At 44.3% G+C, this 26,114-nt stretch overlaps 1 protein-coding gene across 7 annotated transcripts in view; it reads right to left on the bottom strand.

Annotated features, from left to right (window-relative positions):
* The window catches only part of DNM1L (dynamin 1 like), an 817,883-nt gene that overhangs the window by 324,122 nt on the left and 467,647 nt on the right, over window positions 1-26,114 (bottom strand). For all 7 annotated transcript variants that reach the window (XM_030213773.1, XM_030213768.1, XM_030213772.1 and 4 more), the window contains 4 exons: window positions 13,081-13,212; window positions 12,138-12,344; window positions 11,139-11,259; window positions 10,274-10,429 (listed from right to left, as the gene is read on the bottom strand). In XM_030213773.1, the coding sequence (XP_030069633.1) occupies window positions 10,274-10,429; window positions 11,139-11,259; window positions 12,138-12,344; window positions 13,081-13,212 (616 nt within the window). The remainder of the gene's footprint in view (window positions 1-10,273; window positions 10,430-11,138; window positions 11,260-12,137; window positions 12,345-13,080; window positions 13,213-26,114) is intronic.

Raw genomic sequence — 26,114 nt, 5'->3', positions numbered from 1 at the left:
TTCTAGAAATAAGCAGTGGATTTTACCTGTCCATTTTAATAATGGTCTATGGACATTTCCTTTAGGAAGCCGACCAGACCTTTTTAAAACCCCGCTAAGCTAACTGCGTTTACCACATTTTCTGGCAACAAATTCCAGAGTTTAATTACACATTGAGTGAAGAAATATTTTCTCCGATTCGTATTAAATTTACTACTTTGTAGCCTCATCGCATTCCCCATAGTCCTCGTATTTTTGGAAAGACTAAACAAATGATTCAAATCTACCCATTCCACTCCACTCATTATTTTATAGACCTCTATCATATCTCCACTCAGCCGTCTTTTTTCCAAGTTGAAGAGCCCTAGACACTTCATCCTTTCCTCATAGGGAAGTCATCCCATCCCCTTTATCATTTTTGTTGCCCTTCTCTGTACCTTTTCTAATTCCACTATATCTTTTTTGAGATGCGGTGACCAGAATTTAACACAATATTTGAGGTGCGGTTGCACCATGGAGCAATACAAAGGCATTATAACGTCCTCACTTTTGTTTTCCATTCCTTTCCTAATAATACTTAACATTCCATTTGCTTTCTTAGCTGCTGCAGCATACTGAGCAGAGGGTTTCAATGTATCATCAACAATGACGCCGAGATCGCTGAAATCTTCTGTTCAGTGTGCAGTGGCAGCCAAAAAAGCAAACAGGATGCTAGGAATTATTAGGAAGGGGATGGTGAATCAGACCAAAAATACTTTAATGCCTTTGTAGCGCTCCATGGTGCATCCACACCTTGAGTATTGCGTTCAGTTCTGGTCGCCATATCTCAAAAAAGATATAGCAGAATTAGAAAAGGTTCAAAGAAGAGTGACTAAAATGATAAAGGGGATGGAACGCCTCTCATATGAGGAAAGGCTAAAGAGGTTTGGGCTCTTCAGCTTGGAAAAGAGGCAGAAGAGGGGTGATATGATTGAGGTCTATAAAATCCTGAGTGGTGTAGAACGAGTAGAGGTAAATCGATTTTTTTATATGTTTCAAAAGTACCAAGACTCAAGGAAGTTACATGGAAATACTTTAAAAACAAACAGGAGAAAATATTTTTTCACTCAACGAACAGTTAAGCTCTGGAACTCTTTGCCAGAGGAGGTGATAACAGTGGTTAGCATATCTGGGTTTAAAAAAAGGTTTGGACAAATTCCTGGAGTTTATGTCCATAGTCTGCTATTGAGACAGACATAGGAAGCAACTGCTTGCCCTGGGATTTGTAGTATGGAGTGTTGCCACGATTTGGGTTTCTGCCAGGTACTTGTGACCTGGCTTGGCCACTGTTTGGAGAACACTGGTCTGACACAGGATGTCTACTCTTATGTTCCATGCAGCATTTCTCCCTCTCACTTTCCATGCAGCCTCTCACACGCCCCTTCACCCTCATGTCCAGCAATGATCCCCTCCCCTCCTATGTCCAACAATTCCCCTCTATCATCCCCCCATGAAGCATCTCTCCTTCCCTACCCCACCTCACAACTTTCCTTCTATAAATAGGTTCCTGGCAGCGGCAGCGTTGAGGGGAGCAGGCTGTGCTCCTGCATCTCCCTCCCTTAAGCATTGCTCTTGCTTGAACAGGTCCCCGGCAGTGATACTCACACACTGCCTGCCGCTAAGCTGAAAGCATCCTTTCTGCTGTGTCCCGCCGCCTAGTCAGAAACCGGAAGTTGTGAGAGGGGGGCGGGGCACAGCAGAAAGGAGGCTTTCGGCTTACCGACAGGTAGCATGTGGGAATTGCTGCCGCTGCCGGGGAACCTAGTCACGCGAGAGCAATGCTTAAGGGAGGAAAATGCAAGACCGCGGAAGGCCAGCCTGCTCTCCTCCATGCCACCAATGTTAAAGGTGCAGCACTGCTAATTGGGCCCAGGCCCACCCATGGCTATGCACCTGCTTTATGCACTTACTTAGTTAGTGGTCTGAATATCGTTAACTGGCTAGGTCCCATGCTCCATCCTCTCTCTGCCCTCGGCCCTGCCTCTAACCTCGCCAGTTAGAGGTTGGTCATTTTGCGGCAATATTCAGTGGCACTGTCCAATTAGGTGCTGTTGAATATTGCAGTTAGCCCCAACCAGGCGATTTAAATGGTCAGGTACCTCTCCTATTTAGCCTCATCTCTTTGGAACATTCTCTCATATAAGCCTTAGAAATGAACTGTCTTATCTGAAATCTATATCTACATAACATTTTGCTCATCTTAATCTGACTAGCTGGATGGACCAACTATTGTATCTGGTGGCATGTCTCCCCTTTCTTTGCTGATTTTAGTGCTGTATGCACACTGAATGGTCTTTTGCTCCATGTGAGTTCAGTGTCCTAATGGTTTACCCAATATTCATGTGTCTTCTTGGACATCATGTCCTTTATTAATTGCTTAGTAGCTGGATAATTGAAAGGTAGTCAAGTTTTCCAATATACTAAACATGGTTTTAGTGGGCCCTAGCTGGAGAAGCTTGTAGTTTAATTTTATTGTGGACTTTCTACAGCTGCCTGTGGAAAAACTGCACTGTTTTATAGCAGGGGTACCTATTTGTTTAAATATTTTTCCCTCATATTTCTAATCATAGTGACATGTGGAGGGGCATAATCGAACGGCGCTAGCCAAATAGATGGCCGGCCATCTCAGAGGTTGGCGCCCCTAAGGGCGAGAGACCGATTGTATTATCGAAACGAGGTGGGTAGCCATCGTGTGGTTTGATAATACGGTTGAAGCCAGCCAAAATAGGGCCCAGCCAACTTACAGGGAAAAGGCCGGCATTACACATTCCATTATCGCGGTTGAAACCGGCTAAATCAGGGGAGGCCAAAGAATACGAAAAATACAGCAGTTGTGTGAGAAAGCCGTTACTGTACTTCTCAAGGTTCCTTATATTTTCCCCATACTTGGATGTCCGCAACTACATGTACTGTACTTGTGGAATATGCAGCAATGGGAAATATATTTTATTGTGTACATATGAAGCTCGCACCCTTGATTATGATCCATATAAGGAAAACTGCCATATAAGGAAAACTCCGCACGTAGGTCCCAGACGCAGCAGGTAGGCCCCGTACGCATGGTGACAGTCCATGGACGGCCATGCATGATGGGCGGCCATGGCTGGAGACATTATACATGCCAAAACGTGCACGTACTCACCTATCTATATATGGGTTGCAGAACCTTATATGGAGCTGTGCACGTAAGGCTGCCCATCACGCATGGCCAGCCATATAAGGCGACGCGATGCATGCTTTCCAACGGTTCTTCACGGAGAAACATGAGCCTCAGACGAGAACCAAATTTCTCTGTGGGAGAAAATCTCCTTTTAGTGACCCTGTGCCTAAGGCACAGGCGTGTTCTGTTCCCCCGGCACCACCAACTGCCCCCCAGGAATCACTGCATCCACACCTGGGGTGAAATCTGAGACCTCCCCCCCTCCTGCAGCTACATATCTAAGAGCTCCCTCAGCAGTGTAAGCACAAACTGTAGTCTGCATTCAAGGGTAATCAGTGATATGTGTACATGGCCATTCATTAATAGAATCTAGGTAGTAGAAAGCAAAACCATTCCCACAACCCTACAATACTGCACACAAACATTTCTCTGTCCTCACGTCCACCTCTATGACATCATCTGTACCAATGTTATGCCCCCCCCCCCCCCCAAAGCACTGTTCAGTATGTCTTCTATTTGATGTACAAATGATTATTTGTGTGCTGAAGGCAAGAAGGCCCATCCCCTGACGCCTGGTGTACAAACTTATATCTTGCAGAAGATTTGGCATCAGGAGGGACTTAGAGTCCCTCCACCGCAGGTACCGCCGCATCCGGCTGCACAGCCCTGACATGATCCAGGCCATCAGATGGCGCATCAGAGATCAACTAAGTATTATAAACAGGGCACCTGTACTCATTTGTAAATGACTTCATAATGCATATGTCCTGTACAATATCAGGTTCCAAGTGGCTAATAGGCAACTAGTAAGTCAAAACACCTCTGTCCCAGATCAAGGCCTGAGGTTGCCGCTACCCTCCCGTGAGTGTGGCTGCAACTTTCCAACTCACCTCTTCTGAGATGAATGAGATGACATGCCTCACTTCTGTATCCCCCTTTCTGGGGTGGGGTGGATACTCGTTCATGGTACTGCTGCCTCAGGTCCTACTCTTACTGGATGCCATTGCCTCATATTAAAGTGATGCGCTTCCCCTCCCCCCCCCCCCCCCCCCCCCCCCCAAAAAAAAAGAAAACCCCAAATGGTCAGCCAGAGTCACAAATCATTATGCAAACATGCTGCTGAGCAATGACTGTGGTCTGCCTGTGTACTCTGAGTCAGACAAGCATCCAGGATTCCCTGTCATCTCATCTCATGCATCTCACAGCCCATCCCCCGCCTCAGGCCAGCCAGCTCCTGCACTTATGTTATGTAAGCTATGTGGATGTGCTGATCTCAAAGACAATCCTGTTATATACATAGGGCACCAGCGGCGGCAGGAGGAGGAGGGCCAAGAGGAAGAGGCGCAGGAGGAAGAGGCGCAGGAGGAAGAGGGCCCAGAGGAAGAAGAGGAGGCGGCCCAGGAAGAGGAGGCCTCGCCAGAAATGCCTCCCCTTGAGGGTGAAGATGAGGGGCCCACACCCCTGCCGTCTCCACCCCATCCCCTGCTCAATCCCCACCCCCAGCTGCAGCCCCATCCCCACCCCCATCCGCAGCCCCCTCCCCATCCCCTGCTCCATTCCCACCTCCAACCCCTGCCCCAGCACTGCACCTCCTGCAGCAACTGGTGGATGGGCAACACCAGTTGGTAAACACCCAAACCCAGTTGCTGCAGGAGGTATCAGCAATGAGGCAGGAGATGGGGGCAATGTGGCAGGCTAATGAGCAGCACCATAGGGCAGTGAGGGTGCTCCTGGTGCTGCTCATTAGCCTGGTGCGCACAGTCCTTCAGGGAGGACAACGTCGTCATCATTAAAGGACATTTGGGGGGGGAGGGGGGAAATACAAACTGTTATTGTTGGGGTGATTTGAATACAGATGACATATATTTCATATAACAGTGTGTGTCTCTTTGTGCATTACATATCAAATGCTGGGGTTGATGTGAGAGGAGGCAACAATATGGACTGCATGACAGGTGAACTGTGACAGAGAAACTTTGGTACATATGTGTGATGTGTGGCCATACAGAAGGCCACCTGTTCCATCCAAGCTGCATGGCTGAATGGCAAGGGGGGAGGCTGGGTGTGTGTTTCTGTTGAGGAACACAAATGCCCATCCAGGCTCTCCCCCACTTATCATATACAGCCCCACAGCACAGAGTTGTGTAAATAATAGGTATGTTGTCTAGAACTAGTGAGCTGCCAAGTAGAAACTTGTGCATAACCATAGGTAGCGCATAGACGATGTTTGCTCTCTGATCACCAGACACCCTTACCCACAACCAAACCACATTGGTGAGGGCAAGGAAGAAGCTACAAACAGCTGGGTCATATTTTCACATGGAAGGTAGCAGCAATGGTAGATAGAGCTCAGGAGAAAAAGGAAAAACAAGGGTAAAAACATTAGATGGTTCACAACTGCAATATAATACAACAGGTACAGAAGGGCACAGGCTAGGGGACATAAATATATATGTTTGTATTTATTTGGATTGTGCTCACAGCTTTTTCAGTAGTAGCTCAAGGTGAGTTACATTCAGGTACTTGGAGGCAATGGAGGGTTAAGTGGCAACCTCTGAATTCCAAGGACTGGTGGCTCTAGCCACTAGGCCACTGCAGCCACCAGGCTGTAGCCACCTGCAGGTAATTTGGATTAGGAACTGTAACCAGAACCCCTCTTCCTCACCATGACTTAAGGGCTCAGTACCTGTGGCCACCTTGAAAATAGTTTGCAGGCTAGAATGTAGAAATGTTGTTGTTCCATACTTATGGAGGATTGTAAGACTGTGTTGAATAATGTGGAAAAGACATTCAGGGCATATGTATTGATGTGGAGTGGAGAAGTGGCCTAGTGGTTAGCATGGTGGACTTTGGTCCTGGGGAACTGGGTTCGATTCCCACTGCAGGCACAGGGCAAGTCCCCGGTACAAATAAGTACCTGTATATAAGGTGTAAGCCGCATTGAACCTGCTATGAGTGGGAAAGCCTGGGGTCCATATGTACCAAAAATAAATTTATGTATTTATTTGTAGCATTTAGATCCCACATTTTCCCACTGGATGCAGGTTCAATGTGGCATACATGAGCTAAATAAAGAATACTGTATTACTGACATTATAAAACAATGCAAGCAGTGGAATAGTAAAGAAAAAATACTGATTTGTTATATATTGAAATGGATGGCCGGCGATCTATTTTGGCAGCGGCGCAACAGCTGGCTGGAATCGTATTCTCGAAAAAGATGGCCGGCCATCTTTTTTTTCAATAATACGGTTGGCACCGGCCAAATGCTTTGGATTTAGCCGGGTTTAGAGATGGCCGCTTTTGGTTTTCAGCGATAATGGAAACTAAAAGCGGCCAACTGAACCCTGGCTACATCCAAGGCATTTGGCCGTGGGAGCAGCCAGCATTTGTAGTGCACTGGTCCCCCTGACATGCCTGGACAGCAACCGGGCACCCTAGGGGGCACTTCTACAAAGTTTAACAACATAGCCAAATTGCTCCCAGGTGCATAGCTCCCTTACCTTGGGTGCTGAGCCCCTCAAATCCCCCTCTCCACAACTCTACACCATTACCATAGCCCTTATGGGTGAAGGGGGGCACCTACATGTGGGTACAGTGGGTTTGGGGGGGTTTGGAGGGCTCAACACTTAGCACCACAAGTGTAACAGGTAGGGGGGGATGGACCTGGGTCTACCTGTGTGAAGTGCACTGCACCCATTAAAACTGCTCCAGGGTCCTGCATACTGCTGTATGACATTTGAGGCTGGCATAGAGGCTGGAAAAAAAATGTTATACAGTTGGTTTTTTTGTGGGTGGGAGGGGGTTGGTGACCACTGGGGGAGTACGAGGAGGTCATCCCCGAATCCCTCCGGTGGTCATCTGGTCAGTTGGGGCATCTTTTTGAGTCGTGGTCATTAAAATAAAAGGACCACGTAAACCCGGCGAAATGCTTTTTAAAGCCGCTTCTGTTTTTTCCATTATACGCTAAAGCCGGCCATCTGCCCCGCCTTCACTACACCGCCGACACGCCCCCTTGACTGTTCGCCGGCTCTGCGACGGGAAGGCGGCGATGGTGTCAAAATAGCAGCTTTCGATTATACGGAATTCGCCGCTTTTGCGAGATCGCTGGCCATCTCCCGATTTATGTCGGAAGATGGCTGGCGATCACTTTCGAAAATAGCTGGATAGTAACATAGTAAATGACGGCAGAAAAAGACCTGTACAGTCCATCCAGTCTGCCCAACAAGATAAACTCATTTTACATGGTATGTGATACCTTATACCCAAGTCATATTTGTCCTTGCCATTCTCAGGGCACAGACCAAAGAAGTCTGCCCAGCACTGTTCTTGTACTAAGTTCTGAAGCTAACGACGAAACCCTTTAAATTTTACACTCCAGCCCATCCATATCTATTCAGTCACGATCAGGGCGTACACCCTAGAACTCTGCCCAGCACCGGTTTTGCTCTCCAAATACCAGCGCCGCCACCCAATCTCTGCTAAGATTTCGTAGATCCATTGCTTCTAAACAGGATTCCTTTGTGTTTTATCCCATGCATGTTTGAATTCCATTACTGTTTTTCATCTCCACTACCTCCAACGGGAGGGCATTCCCACGTATCTACCACCCTTTTCGTGAAAAAATATTTCCTGACATTACTCCCGATTCTGCCCCCCTTCAACCTCAATTCATGTCCACTAGTTCTACCGACTTCCCATCTCCGGAAAAGATTTGTTTGCGGATTAATCTTTCAAATATTTGAATGTCTGTATCATGACACCTCTGTTTCTCCTTTCCTTCAAGGTATACATGTTAACTTCTAGAAAGTTAACTATCCTTTCTTTCAGCAGCAACTCCATTATTTTTCCTACCACCGACATGAGACTTACCGGTCTGTAGTTTCCCACTTCTTCCATGTCTCACTTTTGTGGAGAGGGACCACATCCGTTCGTCTCCAATTTCACAGTACCTCTCCCGTCTCTAAAGATCTATTAAATAAATCTTTAAGAGGTCCCGCCAGGACCTCTCTGAGCTCCTTCAGTATCCTGGGCCCATAGTTTTGTCCACCTCAGATTCTCAAGCTGTTTATAAACTCTTTCTTCCGTAAATGGCGCAGTATCCACTCCATTCCCAGATGATCCCTCGGCAGCCAACCGTGGTCCTCTCCAGGATTTTCATGCGTGAATGAAGAGAAATAATTGTTTAGCACATTCGCTTTATCTTCATAACTCTCCTCATAGCCCTTTCTCATTATCTTTCAGTCTTGCAATCCATTCCTATCTTTTCTCCTTTCTCCAATATATCTGAAAAAGGTCTTGTCACTTCTCTTACATCTTAGCCATTTTTTTCTTCCGCTCATGCTTTCGCAAGCCATATTTCCTCCACTTGAGTTTAATCGATAATCTTTTCCATGATCCTCTCATTGCGTTCTTTTGTATTTCTTGAAAAACACCTTTTGTTCTAATTTTTTCAGCTACTTGTTTGGAGAACCATATAGGCTTCCTGCTTCTCTTGTTTTGCAGCATTTAGCTTCGACCACTGTTTTTCTACATCTCACGCCCAACAGCTCCTTCTTCAGGTATTCCCCCCCATTTTATCAAAATCAGTACGTCTGAAATCCAGTACTTTCAGTTTTGCGCGTCCGCACTCAGACTTTCGCCCTTATATCAAACCATATGGTGTGATGATCACTATTACATAGATGGGCACCCACCCGGATATTGAAACACTTCCTCCATTCGTGAGCCACTAGATCCAGAATTGACCCTTCCCTTGTGGGTTCCGTCACTATTGTCTAAGCAAGGCACTTTGACAGGCATCCACAATCTCCCTACTCTTTCCGATTCCGCAGACAGGACATTCCAATCCAAGTCAGACAAACTGAAATCTCCCAAACAGTAGCATCTGCCCTTTTATTTACTTACAACATTTGTATCCCACATTTCCCACCTATTTGCAGTCTCAATGTGGCTTACATAGTTCCGAAATGGTGATTACCAGTTCCGGAAAAAAGAAATACATAGTTAAGGTAGACAGAATGGAGTAGGTATTCAGGAAGGAAAGTTCATCTTATAATAAAAATCGGGATAACTTAGCTTAAACCATCATGAATATAAAACTTCAAAATTAGTCTGAGCAATAGAAAATAAAGAATTAGACATTGTGAAAGTCCAGTGTACATCTTGTTAATTGACAATTAGGGTGCGTTGTTATGGTAAGCTTTCTTGAATAAATTGGTCTTCAATAGTTTACGGAAATTAATTATGTCATGGATTGTTTTTATACCTCTATTGACTATCTATTCATACCATCTATTGAATATCTTCTATCAGATCCTTGTCTAACTTCTCCATTTGTGCAGGAGGTCTGTAGATAACTCCCATGTGGATAAAGGTTCTGTCTTCTCTTTCCAGGACGATCCATAAAGCTTCTTCCTTTTCCCAGGTTCCCTGCATTTCAGCCGCTCTGATATTGTCTCTCACATACAGCGCCACTCCTCCACCTCTTTGGCCCTCTCTATCCTTCCTAAAAAGATTATAGCCTGGTACGGTCACATTGCATTCATGGGAATCACTGAACCACGTAATAGAAACAATATTCAAGTTTTCTTTAAACATTAGGGCTTGCAAGTCTTGAACCTTTTTATTTAGACTACGAGCATTTGTAATCATTGCCTTTCATATGCTTAGTGAGTTTATGTGGTTTACTATATTTACATGACCTTTCCCACTGCCATCGTGTTTATTCCGGGGGGTGACTTTCTGAAATCCTTTGTTTCCTTCTGTCACCCTCACCCTCTAGATTAAATTTCTAGAAACATACTGTCTGACTTTCTCCTCAAAGATCCTTTTTCCCATCACCGAAAAATGTAACCCATCATTACAGTACAGCCTGCTATTTTTCCACGTATTACCCCATGCTCCTATGTATCTAAAACCTTCTTCTTTACACCAAGTATCAAGCCACTGATTGAATTCCACTGTTCTACGTAGTCTTTCCTCTCCCTTCCCCCATGTAGGAATTACTTCAGAAATCCTTCTTTGGTTGTCTTATTTTACAACATACTAGCACAGTGGCTCATCAGAACTGTCTGAGCTTTGAATGTCTGGTACCTGCGTGCTGTAATTGCTACAGTGCTGGATAATCCTTTGCATTTCCTCATGAACCAGCTCCACGCAGCGTAAGCTGGGCTCTTCTAAACGCTTCACCTGTCTCTTTACCAGCAGCTCAAAAGAAACTTCAGGAACAAACAATGCAGGCCGTGGACCCTAGCAAAAAACAAAGTGAAACCAAACAAAATAAAAGTGCATAAGCACATACAGCAAAAAAAAAAAAAAAAAAAAAAACCACAAAAAAAAACCTAGTCTTGTCATGGCATAGCAACTTATTTCTCCTACTATGATATTGTCTGGACAAAAGAAAACATCTCACTACCGTGGAGGGAGAAAGAACATTTCATATCAACTGGTTTAATTACTGTTTAGAATCCTCCCTTATATTTCATCACTTCTTACTGGGACTTACTTCATTAAACGCAAGTTGAAGTTTTAAATTGTAATTTTAAACATCCCACAAGGGTGTTCCAAATAAAGTGCCCCACTCAGATCCAACAATTGCCTTCCCTAGCCTGCTGAACTCACATTTTGTCTTTACTAAAATAAATTCAGGCACACATACACATTAGAGAAGTGGTCACCTAGTTAGATGCTACATAGAAGCAAACAAATTATGGAGAGCAAACAAATTATGCATGTCTAAATATATATAAATCAGAACACTAAAGCAATCAGCCTACTAGAATGTGAAACTGCTCAATTCTAGCAGTGCACCCTAGTGAGAATAAAATCATCCTGTAAATACTGGAATCCTGATCCAAAAGAGCTGAATCAGTATTTTGCTCTAAAATTATTCCTGAATCACCTAGCAGTTCAATCCCAGGTGGTTTCTAGGATATGCTGGAATGCAGATGACACTCACCGTAGCATTCCTAATGGCAGTCAGAATATCAATTGTGGTAAGGCCCCCAAGTGGATCAACAGATTCCAAAGTGCGTCCAAAGGTCTCATGGAAAATGTAGCATATTCTAGCTCCTCCACATCTGAAGAACAAAAATTATCCAACAGGGAAAACTTAGTTAGGTGGTTATTTTAGAAACTCTAGTAGTCACAATTTACATGAGTAAATACCAGCATTTGTGTGTATCTTGGATACATATAGAAAAACTGATTTTAGAAAGTGAATATTTAATGTATAAATCTGCACTATGTTCAGATGGCAATGGGACATGGTTTGTGCAGGACCAAATTTTACAAATGTATTCTCTATTTCAGAAAGGAACTGGATGTGAACACCTAAATATAATCATGTTGGGATTTAGAGCTACTCCCAGGTTTTTTCAAAGTGTTGTTTTGGGCAACCCTTTACAGGAGCAAGGTCTCCTCCTTAAATCCTAATTGTTATTTTCCCTACTCAGAATTGAAAGTGCAGTAAGGCTGTGGCCTCTGAACCTAATTAGGAGCATTTGCATGAATAGGTTTCTAAAAAGGCAGACACACAAGTGTCGGCACTTACATGTGTAGGTTCTGAAATACCTTTTTAACATGATTAGTGTTGGCACTTACACATTTAAGTTGCCAAGTTACTTCTGTTGATGTTTTCCATGTTTATAAAGTAGATGCTCCCACTGCACACAGATGCAACATATACATGCATTCCTATATGTACTTTAGAAGGCTCTATGTCAGCAGATCCTTTTTAAAAATACTAACCTGGACATAATTCCAATTTCTATGGTCACATGATTTAAAGCTGTGAATTAAATCACAGCTTCTTTTAGATATATATAAAAAAATAAAAACATCAGATCAGATTGACCAAACTGCTTAAGACTTCTTTAAAACATCCCTATTTTGAAGTTACCACTATGCATAAATCTCACATGTGTCATGTCTAGAAGTACACCATTGCCATGCTTACAGCTCAGATGTTTCAATGTACTTTGCTGTTCCCTCAATTGTATTGCAGTATTCAGTGGCAAATTTGGTGATCAGCTGCAATAAGGTGGCACTCTTGTCATCCACTGGCTCACCATAGCTGTTCAGCAGAGATTGATATTGAGCTGCTAAAACATTTATCCTCGTTTTCAGTTCTGGCAAGCAATCCCTGATATGATGCATCAGTAATCTAGAAACAAAACATATTTTATAATCAGATTCTGAACAACAAGCAACAAATACCATATGATAGTGTAAGGAGCATAAAAATTTATGGTGTGCCTCGTAGCATCAAATGAAGACCTCGATATACTGAGCAAGGGAAATTCATAAACATTTTACCAAGGAAGATGGTCTTGGCTATGATGCTAAACATCAAAAGGAAAGGTAATAAGCCAGGAGAAAGTCATAGAACCATGCAGAAAACTTTATTCAGAGAACCACCATTCTCTAGAAAAAGCATCAATAATTTTTATTTACAAATGCCTCAAAAGCCACTGGGTAAAAAAAAAAAAAATAGTGCAACTGGTAGGAAGAGAAGATGCTGGGACTGCTACTAGCCCCCTAGCCTTGCAAAGGAAACACTAGCATATCTGTTACTTTGTTTTATTGTATGGTTTTGTTTCCTTATAGATTTCTTTATTATGTGGTACATCATTATTAATCTGAAACTATATAAAGCTCTTCAAATTATTCTTGTTTGTTTGCTTGTTTCACAGTATTCTTAGACCCTTACAATGGTCAAGCATATCACACTTCCTAGAGGCTCTGCTATCACAGGACATATTCTAAAGTGTGACATACAAAGATCAGCAGCTGAAAATAAAAACCTGATGATTGGTATAAATGTTCAGGTATAAACAGATGTGTGCATGTGAATGATGGAAGTCTTCCAAACATTGTTACAAGGTAAGCAAGATTATTACCTGTTGAGAGTCCTTGCCAGGTACTTGGTTCCATTTCTGTTAGCTAGAGAGGGATACTTCTTTTGTAGAAAAGCATATTCATTACGAATGGAATCAGCTATGCTCTTCTTAGTATTAATGTCTAATTGGCTCCTACAGATTCAGGGAAAAAATAATTACGAGCAACAAATTAATTAATGAATTTAATCCAAGATTATATATAACACCTCCCCATACCATACACCCCCATATCCTTTCCCCACATTACCCTTATTACCCCACTTCCCCCTCCTCCCCCCAAGGACAGTGTCAAAGATGGAGCAAAGAGATCAATCTGTGGTAATGGGTTCTACACAGCCAACTCATTCAGAATTTTACTTCTTACCCTTGTAGGCAACGATTCAATACACAGCTCCCAAATGGGCAAAAACAATTTCGGAAACCCTGAAAATTCTTGGAGTTACCATTGATCGGCACCTTACACTTGAGAATCACGCGAAAAACACAACCAAAAAGATGTTCCACTCAATGTGGAAATTAAAAAGAGTAAGACCATTCTTCCCAAGGACCATCTTCCGTAATCTGGTACAATCATTAGTACTTAGTCATCTAGACTACTGCAACTCACTCTACGCTGACTGCAAAGAGCAAATACTCAAAAAACTCCAAACAGCCCAGAACACGGCAGCCAGACTCATATTTGGAAAATCAAAATACGAAAGTGCAAAACCCCTAAGAGAGAAGCTACACTGGCTCCCACTCAAAGAACGCATCACGTTCAAAGTATGTACCCTAGTACATAAAATCATCCATGGCGAGGCCCCAGCCTACATGTCAGACCTGATAGACCTACCACCCAGAAATGCTAAAAGATCTCGCACATTCCTTAATCTTCATTTCCCCAACTGTAAAGGTCTAAAATACAAATTAATGCACGCATCAACCTTTTCCTATATGAGCACGCAATTCTGGAACGCATTGCCCAGCAACCTAAAAGCGACCTATGAAATGACCAACTTCTGTAAACTACTAAGACCCATCTCTTCGACAAGATATACCACAAAGATCAAAACATGTGAAACTCCCACATATATCCAGAAATGTTAATAATGCCTTCTGTTATATTACTATCATGTATTCCATTACCATTCAACTCAAAATCCTTCTGTAACATCAAATGTCTATTCTCTTATCATTACCACTATCCATGATGTATTGTAAGCCACATCGAGCCTGCAAAGAGGTGGGAAAATGTGGGATACAAATGCAATAAATAAATCCCTACCCTCTAGGATCATTGAGTACATACAGCTGGTTTCTCCAGTGCCAAAAAGAAAGCGGTCCACTCCCACTCAGTTGATGCATAATATATCTTTTTGCTGTAATGCTGGCTTTTGCCAGCAAAAGCCTTTCCCCTTTATTCAAGGAGCCATATTCTGCAGTTTTATCAAGTAGTAGACCCAGCAGTGACAATTTAAAGCTTTTCCCCATCAAAAAAACAGACAGTGTATAATCCAGGACCAGAAAAGTTGTGTCTTTATGCAGCTCCATAAAGAGTGAGATAATGAACATTCCCCTGACCCACATTTAGGATAATTTGTGAAAAAAATAAGCTCTCGTTATAGTGTGAAAATGACACTCTAGCATACTGGTGCAGCAGGAGAGAGGAGTCGTCTCATCAAGCAATTGCAAGAACTATTTATTCGTTAGTCTAATACCTAATTCATGAGTCCAATCTCTCAGAGCAATTTTTGGTGGGGAAGTAATGTACAGTACATAGCTGCTTGTGTAGAGCCAATATGGACAAAGCCTGCGGGGCCTCAATTTGAAAAAATTGCTTACATATTCCTCTTGAAAAATTCTCTTCTTGCAATGATGCCACTTAGAGGTGTATTTTCAAAGCACTTAGGCTTAAAAATTCTGGAACTTTGTAAGTCTAAGTGCTTTGAAAATGAGCCCCCATAGTAAGCTAACTGTTTATGCGCAAAAGGGCATTCCAATTCCCTGAAGCTCCCCGGGAAGATGGTCACCGGTACTACAGAGCCATCCTCCTTGAGAACTTAAAGCCTGCCTGAGCCCACCTCTGAAAGATCACATTAGTTATATCCAGTTGGAAGGCTGCATTACCCGTAATTGGAAGAAGATCACTGACAAGGGGATTATACCCTCAGTCTTGCATGAGCCTCCTCCAAGAGGGCATACAAGAAACACTCTGTCTTAGATGCAATGGAAGTGAAGGGAGGTGGGCATATAATATATAAAGTCAAGTGGAAGGGAGACACTACAGCCCATTCCACTTCCAATAGAGTGTATGTTGAGGTATTAATACCCAGGTGTGCAAATGACATAACAAACAGGTCTGTGGTATCATGTAAGGTCAGGGATTACCAATCCCCCTCTGCTCCATGGACCATACAATATATCTGCTTGTAATCTGGATTTTTTTTATTCCCCCATCCTCACAAAACTTTATAAACAGCCTATTAATCAATTTTAAAGTCCTTGAAAGCAAAGTTTGAAGCACATAGAGCCACTTAAAAAAATAGTCTCCTGATAGGTTAATTCTCCCACTAAGCGATAAGGTAAGATTTCCACATCTCCAAACGGCATCTGGCAAACTGTATGTGCTCTAGAATATGTGCCGATATAATTTTCGGGGGTCGGCTAAGAGCTGAATACCAAGATATCTAAAATGACCCATCGCCCAATGAAGTAGAAATATACTCCTAAGCTGCAATCAGCAAACTATCAGTAGGCAAAGCTTCCAATTATGTTAATTTAATTTTAACATCCCCATAAGTCACCAATTCCACCATACATTCCAGAAGGACCAGGAGGGAGCCCACAGGATCCACTACATACACTAATAAATCGTCTGCAAATGCAGCTGTTTTTAATTCTTTAGATCACAGACACCCCCTCCCTCCCCGGAATCTCGGAGTTGGCTAGAATTTCCCGAATAAGAGGATCCTAAAGTTGAAGGTCACGTGATGCTAGGCTGAGGGAAGGACGCCGAACGTTAGAGCTCCGCGGATCCTCACTAACATTTGCCCTTAGCGACATCAAAATCGGGAACACAGCTTCCAACAAAGTGTAGTGAGAGCCACTGTGAACCTTCCTGGAATAAAAATCGGCGGCGATCGCTGTTCCGCCAGGCCGGCATGACTTCAAAACCGAAGTCGGAAAGATGGGACGAGGAGCCGGTGGGAGATGGTAAAATGGCGGACGCTGGTTCCTCGGGTGAAACAGTTAGTTCGGCCTGGGCGGCGGAGATTGCAGCAGAAGTTTCGAGCCTCCTGGAGACGTCGGTGGATAGAAAACTACATCATATCTCCGACCAAATAGAAAAGATGGACGGCAAATTGGAAGGCTTAAAACGGACATGGCCGGCTTCCAACAGCGCTTGTCAGGACATCGAAGATCAAAGTACGCAGCAGGCGGCAGCGCAGAACGAGATGCAGAAAAGACTGGAAAACCTTGAAGCTAAAATCAAAGACCTAGAGAATAGGTCCCGACGAAATAATGTAAGGCTGGTGGGGCTCCCAGAGACCATGCGGAGAGGTGGATCTTAGACAATTTTTGGAAAAAATGGCTGCCCCAAGTGCTAGCACTGAAGCAGCTGGGAGAACTGCTTAAAGATTGAACGAGCGCACCGCATAGGGCAAAGCAGGCAAGGGGAAGGAGACCCAGAGTCGTGATTTGTAAAGTGTTTGAACTATATCTAAGCAGGAGACCCTGTGTGCATGGCGACAGTGGGGAAAGATCCAGTATGAAGAGTCCACGGTGTTCTGCTTTCAAGACTTTTCGGCAGCGGTGGCTACCCAACGTAGACGGTTCTCGGAAGTCTGCAAGCAGCTACATGAGAAAAGAGCACGTTTTGCTCTCCTGTTTCTCGCCAAGCTGCGAGTCCAGAATGAGGTACAATTACACTGCTTTACTTCCCCAGAAGAGGCGAAGGAATACGTGAAGCAACTGCCGGTCACCCGGAGGAGAGTGGAACAGATGTGACCCTGGGAGCAGGCCAGAGCAGTGAGCAGGGTGTGAGCCGTGCAGAATGGAAAGATCGCCAGGAGGTGGGGGGGGAAAGACAGCTGTGACATGAACTTGTCAACCATACCGGACATTATACCTTTCAGGTGGAGTGAATGATACAGTATGGGGGTTGAGAGAGTGTCTGTTCAGTAGTTTTTTTCCTTTTTTTTGGAGGGAGGGTACTGGGCACTGAACAGTGGTTAAGCATAATGAGTAATGTACTAGATGTCGCGGGGTGAGGGGAGGGTGGGGACGGTGACCGTTCTCAGATGAGAACCCAATTTAAGTTCTGATTCACGGAAGGGAGGGAGAGGGGGGATGGGGTAACTGAAGGGAGTAGAGGAGGGGGGTTGGGAGGGGTTCTGTTTTTTTTCCTCTCTTTTTCCTTTCTTTCCTGGTTGCTGAATTGTACAGATTGGATGTATTCTTTATCAGAGCAGAACTGGGTGGGCAGCGCTGTGAAAGTCTACCTAACGGATGTAAAATGGGGGGCGCACTCAGGGGCTGGGGGGTGTGGCCTTGCACAGAAGGTATCAACAACTATGCTTACTCAGGAAGCCTGGAAGTTAAAGGGGAATGGTTAAAATAATATCGTGGAATGTGGGGGGGGGGGGGGGGATTTCATCGCCCATTAAGCGCACCAAAGTCCTCCAAGCCTTGAAACGCCATAGAGCCGATGTAGTATTCCTTCAGGAGACCCATCTTACGACATTGGAACACAGTAAATTTCAGAAAGGTTGGGTGGAACAGGTGGTGGGTGCCCCGGTAGACGGTAAGAAAGGGGGAGTACTGATCATGTTCCGTAAGGGCCTACAATGCCAGATTAAACGGGTTAAGCGGAGCCCAGTAGGCAGATATGTACTGGCAGAAGTGGAGATGGGGAACACAACTTATGTACTCTGTAATGTGTACGCGCCCAACACCTATGACCGTAAATTTCACAGAACGCTGCTGGAGCTGCTGAGCCCCTACTAAGGGAGGAACGTGATATTGGGAGGGGATTTCAATTTAGTATGTGATGCACAGGATGGACAAAACGGGTAACGCAGGCTGTACCTTGCGACCTGCGGTCCGATGCTGCCCTTCCTCTGTCAGACACTAGATTTGATTGATGCTGTGGAGAGTAGTTGCATCTGACACAGAAGGATTACACACACGTGTCCAGAGCACATCTTATACAATCCCGTATTGATTACCTGTTCATCTCCAGTGATCTTCTTTCTAAAGTAGCAGGGGCAGAGATAGGCCCGTGCGAAGTATCAGACCATTCGATGATTTGGATACAGATACACGGTATAGGGATGGGAAGGGGGCCGGGGAGGTTGGAGATTCCTGCTGGAGTTGTTTTGGGACCCCAAATTTAAGGAGTATATAGATGGAAAATGGAGGGAGTTTGCAGATTATAATAAAGGGCATCAATCTCAACCGAGTTTATATTGGGAAACATCTAAAGCAGGTGATGCGGGGGGAGATTATTGCTTACCGGGTTAGGGCCAGAAAGATGAGAGATAAGGAGATTCTAAGATTGGAAAAAGAAATTCGTTTGCAGCGGGTTAGTTGCGGGTTACAAATGATGCAGGACATGAAAGGGGCTCTCCTGGCTACTCAGAAGGCATTGAACGAACTACTTCGTCAGAAGGCGATGAAGTCACACATGTATTACAAATACCAATATTTTATTCATGGTAATAAAGCAGGTGCATTGCTGGGTAGATTGGTAAGAGGGAAAGGGGGCCATAAGAACATTTTAGGTATACAGGATGAGGGAGGTCGGCTTCTTCGGGAGTCTCAAGAAATTACGGAACGTTTCAAAAGATACTACGGGAGCTTATATGGGGAGCCAACAGATATAGTGCCAGACAGTATGCTTTATCTAGTTAATCAAACTCTGCCCAGGATATCGGACGCCCAAAAGAAGTATCTCAATGGTCCTGTGACAGAAGGCGAACTGATGTTGGCCCTCCAACAGAGTAAGATACAAAAAGCGCCGGGGCCAGATGGATTTACTACATGCCTACTATAAGCTTGTCCAAGAGCAGGTGACGCCCCCCCCCTGTTAACTCTACATAATGATATGGCCACTTCTGGAGAAATGTCGGCCTCAATGAACATAGCGAAAGTCATAGTATTGCTGAAGTCTGGGAAGGATAAAATGGAGGTAGGGGCGTATAGGCCCATATCATTGCTCAATTGCGATGTCAAGCTATATGCCAAGATACTGGCAAATCGACTGTCCACAGTGATGCCAGATTTGACTGCATCCCCGCAAGTCGGTTTCGTGAAGGGTAGGTTGGTGGGGAGAAATGTTAGGGCGCTCCTGGCATCTTTGGAGGTTATGGAAGCGAGGAAAAGGCCTTCTCTGTTGGTCAGTTTTGACGCAGAGAAGGCCTTTGATCGCGTAGTTTGGAACTTTATGTTCCAGGTGCTGGAGAGAGTTGCAGTTGTAGGTAGGTTTCGGGAGGCGGTGGGAGCATTTTATTCGAATCCGCAAGCATATATGTGGGTAAATGGGGAGCAGTCCTCTATGTTTTCAATCCGGAGGGGCACGTGACAGGGTTGCCTGCTGTCACCCTTACTATTCGTGCTTGCTTTGGACCCTTTGATAAGGGAAATTGAGGTCCATCCTGAAGTGGAGGGGGTATTATGGGGAGTCTACTCGTTCAAGGTCTCCGCCTTTGCGGACGACATTAGTCCACCTCAAGCATCCCGATAAATCTTTGCGAGCCTTACTGGAATTGTTTCAAGAGTATGGTGACTTTGCAGGACTTAAAATCAACTACTTTAAAACACTGGTGCTAACTGCACACGCAAGTGTGAAGTAGGAGTGGGGGACCGGATTTCCGCTCAAATGGGCCACAGACTTTCTTCCGTATTTGGGTGTCAGGGTTGCCATGAGAACGTCCGCTTTATACCAACTGAACTATACCAACTTATTGGACAAGATGAAGGGTCGGCTTAGCACATGGGGGGCGTTGCCGCTTATACTACATGGGCGGATTCATTTGTTTCGAATGGTGGAGTTTCCACGGTGGCTTTACACACTGTAGGTACTGCCTTTACGAATTAAACAAAAAGATCTAAGTCAGTTGTATCGGCATCTACGGAAGTTTGTGTGGAGAGATTCTAAACCGAAACTCCCACTGAAGTTTCTCATGGGTCCCTGGAAGGATGAGGGCATGGGTCTTCCAGATGTGCGTAGATACAATCAAGCTTGTTTGTTACGACACCTAGGGGATTGGATGTTGGAGAGACAAGATTATACGCCACGTAGTATGGAATATGATTTTTTTAGGCCACTCCACCCGCATTACCTGTTGCATTGTGCCCGAAAAGACATACCTGAGCCAGTGCGCAATAGCATGTTACTGAACCCTTTGAGAGAGGTCTGGAGGGATCTAAGTCGGTTATGGGGTTTGGCGGCGGATACCTCAGACCTGATACCATTACAGGGTAACTCAAGTTTACACCTGATTCTGACAGCCCAACCTATCGCAGATGGGCAGAGCTGGGGATTACTAGACTTGAACACGTTCTGGATGCTGGGGGCCGGATTTTGTCCCTGGGAGCTTTGGGAGTGGGCATTAGCCCGAATCACCTGTTTGCATATTATCAGCTGGCCCACTATGTACGGTCTTTAGAACCCCATAAGCTGGAGGGTGGTCATGGGTGTAGGCTTCGAGCTTTTTTGGCGACATCCCCGGGGAAAGACTGTCTGTTTCAGGGTTACAAAAAGCTCTAGGGGAGTTAGAAGGTGGGAAGGATACAAGCCAAGTTTGCCAAAGATGGGCGGTGGATCTGGGGCAGCCCCACCTGCAATTAGACTTTCGGAAACTGATATCTCGTATTCCCCAGATCTCAGTTAATGCAGGATTGCGGGAATGTCAATATAGAATCACTTATAGAGCATATCTGACAAAAACACAAGTATTTAAATTTTGGGGGGGGGGGGGGGGGGGGTTGGGGACCCGCTCTGTTCGAAGTGTAAACAGAGGGAGGGCACGCTGTTTCATTCCCTGTGGGAGTGTAGCCTGATTCAGGCTTTTTGGAAACAGATTATTGGATATCTGGAATCCTTGGTGCGGCTTCGGATACCGTTTTCCCCTCAGGGAATCATAGTGGATAAATATGAAATCTTTCGCCTGTGTGGTAAAGGGGCTCAGCAGCTTATTCGCAAAGCCAGTATAGTGGGGGAAAAAACTTATAATAAGCACATGGAAGAGTGAGGCACCACCAGAGTATTGGCATTGGAGGAATCAATTTCATGAGCTTTTGGTAATGGAGCGCAGGGGGTTGGGATCCTCCCCCAAGAGGAGGAAGGCATTCCTGGGTATCTGGGAACTCTATATACAGTCGTTGTCACCCAAAGCACGTAGTCTGATACTGAACAAGCTCTAAACTGGGAGATTTCTTTCTTTATTTTATATATATATTTATATATATATATATATATTTTTTTTTCTATTTTTTCCATCCTTTCTTTTCTTTCAATGGAACATTGTGGGATGTAATATACCCGACAGATACAAATGTTGGTTCCTTTGGTTCGGTGACCTAACTACAGTGGTTTGAGCATGCGAGTGTGTGCTAGTGTGGGGACAGAGGGGTAGGGGTACATTGGGACTAGGGGAAGTAGTTTCTTGAGAAGGGACATGTTAGCTGGACGATTTGGCAGAAGTTCGTTGGGTTGATTGGGTTTAGCTGTATACCGGTAGTTTAAACATAGGGGCAAACGGGGAGTGGGGGACGGAATAGTGGAAGATCTGAAGAGGGGCCACGGGCAGTGGATGCTGCAACACATAGTAATGTATTCATTAGAAGTTTCTGCTTTATATCCCGAATGTAGACATAGCTGGCTTCTTGCAACCTATGGGAATTGAAGCCTCTACTGATGGTCCATGTGTAGCAGCTGGGGAACATCTGATTGGATTTGCACTCTGATCTTTGTTAAAGCTAAACATCTGTTTGTATTGTGCTTTTCGATATTAAAAAGATCTGAACATAGAGGGCAAGCGTGGAAGGACGCAGCCATTTAGGTTTACTGTTGTTATAAATATCAGATGGGGGGGGGATTGGGGGGCAGAAGAGATTTGGGAATGGGGGGTATAGGGAGAGGGAGAAAATGTCAAAAGTTTCATGATGAAGTTATAGTTGAGAATTGTTAGTTTGGAAGTTATCTTAAGTAGAGAGGTGTGGTAGCCGTGTTAGTCCACTCTTAAAGATTATCAATAGAAATCAAACAAAATAAAACATGGAAAAGAAAATAAGATGATACCTTTTTTATTGGACATAATACATTTTTTGATTAGCTTTCGAAGGTTGCCCTTCTTCGTCAGATCGGAAATAAACAAATGTGGTAGCAGATAGTATATATAAGAGAAACATCAAAGCATTACTTTGACAGTCTGACAGAGTGGGAGGGTGGGGGTATGCATGGGGACATCAAAGCATTCATTGATATTCTAACAGGATGGTGTGGGAAGGTGAGAGGAGGGTGATAACAGAGGAAATACAACTTTATGGTTTATAATGGGCTAGAAAACCCAGGATCCTTATTAGTCCTGTCTGTTGGGTGTCAAAATATTCAATCATTCTAACGTCAAAGGTCTTACGTTATTGTATGTTTTAAAGGTACCTTTCAGGATCCTTACTGTGAAATCACTGGTGCAGTGTTCTGGTCTTGTAAAGTGTTGGCCCACAAGGGTGGGGGCTTGACTGGCAAGGGGCTATTTTCATGTGATGTCCTGTGCAGATTGAATCTTGTCTTAAGCTCTGGCCTGTTTCTCCAATATAGCATCCTTCGTTACATTTTTTACACTGAATGATATATACCACATTGGAAGATGAGCATGTGAAAGATTCCTTTATGTTGAATATTTTTCCTTTGTGAATGACTGTGGGGTCCTGTGAATGTTTTGGCATAGCTTGCAGCTGGATGTATAGCAGGGAAATGTGCCCTTCTCTTCACCCTTCAGTCTGTGTTGGGAGTTTACTCCTGATCAGCTTGTGTTTTAAGTTTGGTGGCTGTCGGAAGGCCAGACACTGGCGGGATGGGAATATCTCTTTCAGTAATTCATCCCCCTGGAGTAGGGGCTGTAGGTCCCTTATGATTTTCCTCAGTTTCTCCAGCTCTGGGTTGTATGTCACTACAAGGGGAATTCTGTCTGTGGCTTTTTTTTCTTTGTACTGTAGCAGATTTTCCCTGGGTGTTTTGAGGGCGGAGGCAATATTCTTGGAGATTATTTTGGGGTTGTAGCCTTCTGTTTGAAGGATGCACTCAGGGTTTCAAGGTGTCTGTCTCTATCCCCTGGGTCCGAGCAGATACGGTGGTATCTTGTGGCTTGGCTGTAAATAATGGATATTTTTGTATGTGAAGGGTGGAAGCTGGAGTTGTGGAGGTAGCTACATCTGTCGGTGGGTTTCTTGTATATAGATGTTTGTATACAGCCATCACTGATTGAGACTGTGGTGTCCAAAAAATTGACCTTTTTCTGGGGAGTAGTCAATATTGAATCTGATTGTAGGATTGTATGTATTGAAGGAATAGTAAAATTGTTTCAGAGTTTCTTCCCCCTCCGTCCAAATCATAAAAATGTCATCGATGTACCGGTAGTATTTAGAGGTTTGGTCTGGTAACATATTCAGAAATGTCTCTTCCAGCTCAGCCATAAAAAGGTTGGCATATTGGGGTGCTGTCCTGGTGCCCATCGCAGTGTCCATTATTTGTAGATAGATATCATTGTTAAAGTGGAAGTAGTTGTGAGTTAAAATAAATTTGATTAATTTTTGTAACAGTTTCTGGTGAGTATTGATGGTCCAATGTGGATCTTTTTAGGAGTCTCCCACATGCAGCTATGCCATCCGCATGTGGAATGTTACTGTATAGTGATTCTACATCCATCGTGACCAGAAGGGTGTTTGGTGGTAATTGCTTGATATTTTTCAATTTATTCAGAAAGTCTGTGGTGTCTTGTTATGAAGCTGTTAGTTTTGCTTCTCACTAGCTTGTGTTTTAAGTTGGGTGGCTGTCGGAAGGCCAGTACAGGAAAAAAAAAGCCACAGACAGAATTCCCCTTGTAGTGACATACAACCCAGAGCTGGAGAAACTGAGGAAAATCATAAGGGACCTACAGCCCCTACTCCAGGGGGATGAAATTACTGAAAGAGATATTCCCATCCCCGCCAGTGCTGGCCTTCCGACAGCCACCAAACTTCCCTCCTACCCTTCCTCTCCAAAATATGGCGCGCCGTTCACAGCCGCTGCCTTGATTTTCTCTCCTCTCAGGGCCATCCTCGATCCACTTTTTTTTTTTTTGAAATAAACTTTTATTGGTGACAACAACAATTGTACGATTCCAAACTCATTTCAAAACATTCAACACTTCATAAACATGGTTTGTACATCTATCATGTAGTTCTGTCTCACTATGTCACACCTTTTATTGTTTCTCACCCCCTTCCCTTGTGCTAGTCCCGCTCCCTCCCCTCTCCCCTAACCCTTCCCACCCCCCACCCACCCTCCCTTCCTCCCAGGTAGTACTCTACTAATACATTTGTGCCTATCCATTAAGTATTCTACTCCGTGCCAGTGGTGTTAGGGTGTCCAAAAATGGCTGCCAACACTGGAGAAACTTGTCTCCCCTCGGGGATGATAAATCCGGTACCTCCTTTCGCTCCATAGCGCATAAGGAGAGCATATAAGCCCGCCACAACTGGATCGAGGGTCCTTCTTCCTTAAGCCACAATTTAAGTATAGATTTCTTCCCCATAATACTGCTCTTCGTAGAAAAGCTTTGAGGCCTATTTTCTTTCTGCCCCTGATTACATATTTCTCAAACAGTAGGCCAGATTGTCGATTCCACATAACCCCCCACATCTTTGACACCTGTGTACATAATAAGGACCAAAAAGCTAATACAGCTGGACAATGCCAAAACATATGTCCTAGGTGTGCTTTCTGCCCCGTGCATCCCGGACAATCATTCATTCTGCCGCATGGTTTGCCTTATAGGCTCTATGCGGGGAAACATATAATCTCATCAAGAATTTATACTGAGTTTCTCTAATATCTGTGCTCCCAAATTCTTTATAACATGTTTGGAGGCAAGATTGTATGTTTATTTCCCCTGCTCGAAGCCCCAGTTCTAATGCCCATTCCTGTGCCAATTTAGCATATAGCATTGGTGCCTGTGCCTTCTTTAATCTGTGCATGATAATACTTCAGAGGTACCGCCCTCTGTGCTTCTAGGTCATATATTTCTGTCAAACTGGTTACGCACTTTGGAAGTAAGTGACTGCTGTGGTAGTGAGCTTGTATAATGTTTTAGCTGAGTGTACACAAGAAAGTCCTGACATGTTAATCCCTGGCGGCTTCGCAACTCCTCCTCTGTCCGCAACCTGCCATCCCCCTTCATGATCTGAAATAAAAAAAATATACCCGCTGACCTCCAAGCGACAAAAGTGGCTGAGGAGCTGCCCCACTGGAAACTCTGTATTTCCTCCCAGGGGCAAGAATGGGGTCACCTTTGGATTTAACTGAAATAATTTGCAAATCCATTTCCATGCTTTTTTCATAGGTCTAAAGAGTGTCAATACTTTTTTTTTTGGTGTGCCCCCTTCCCAGTCCTACATGCAACCAATAACTAAAATGCATATTGCCCAACATTGCACATTCCATTTCTGGAAAGGAGAAGTGCGATGTTCCCTTGAACCAATCCGCTATGTGTCGCATGCATCCTGCTACCGACATCCATTTCACACTCAGTACACCCAATCCTCCCTTGTCTTTTGGCAGATATGTTTGTTTAAATGACACTCGGGCTCTACGTCCATCCCATAGAAATCGCCTGAGCATTCTATGGAGGTCTACCTCCTCTTTATAGGTCAGAAATAGCGAAAGCACCTGTACCACATATGTCCACTTAGGTACAATGATCATATTGTAGAGCGCTACCCGCCCTAGTAGTGAGAGGGGTAATTTTTGCCACATCAATAAAGCTGTCCTCGTGGTCTCCCACAACGGTCGC

Source organism: Microcaecilia unicolor, chromosome 9 (assembly GCF_901765095.1).
Source record: "Microcaecilia unicolor chromosome 9, aMicUni1.1, whole genome shotgun sequence".
Classification (NCBI taxonomy): domain Eukaryota; kingdom Metazoa; phylum Chordata; class Amphibia; order Gymnophiona; family Siphonopidae; genus Microcaecilia; species Microcaecilia unicolor.
The sequence above is the reverse complement of the archived record's forward strand: the minus strand, read 5'-3'. Positions and strand labels throughout refer to the sequence as shown.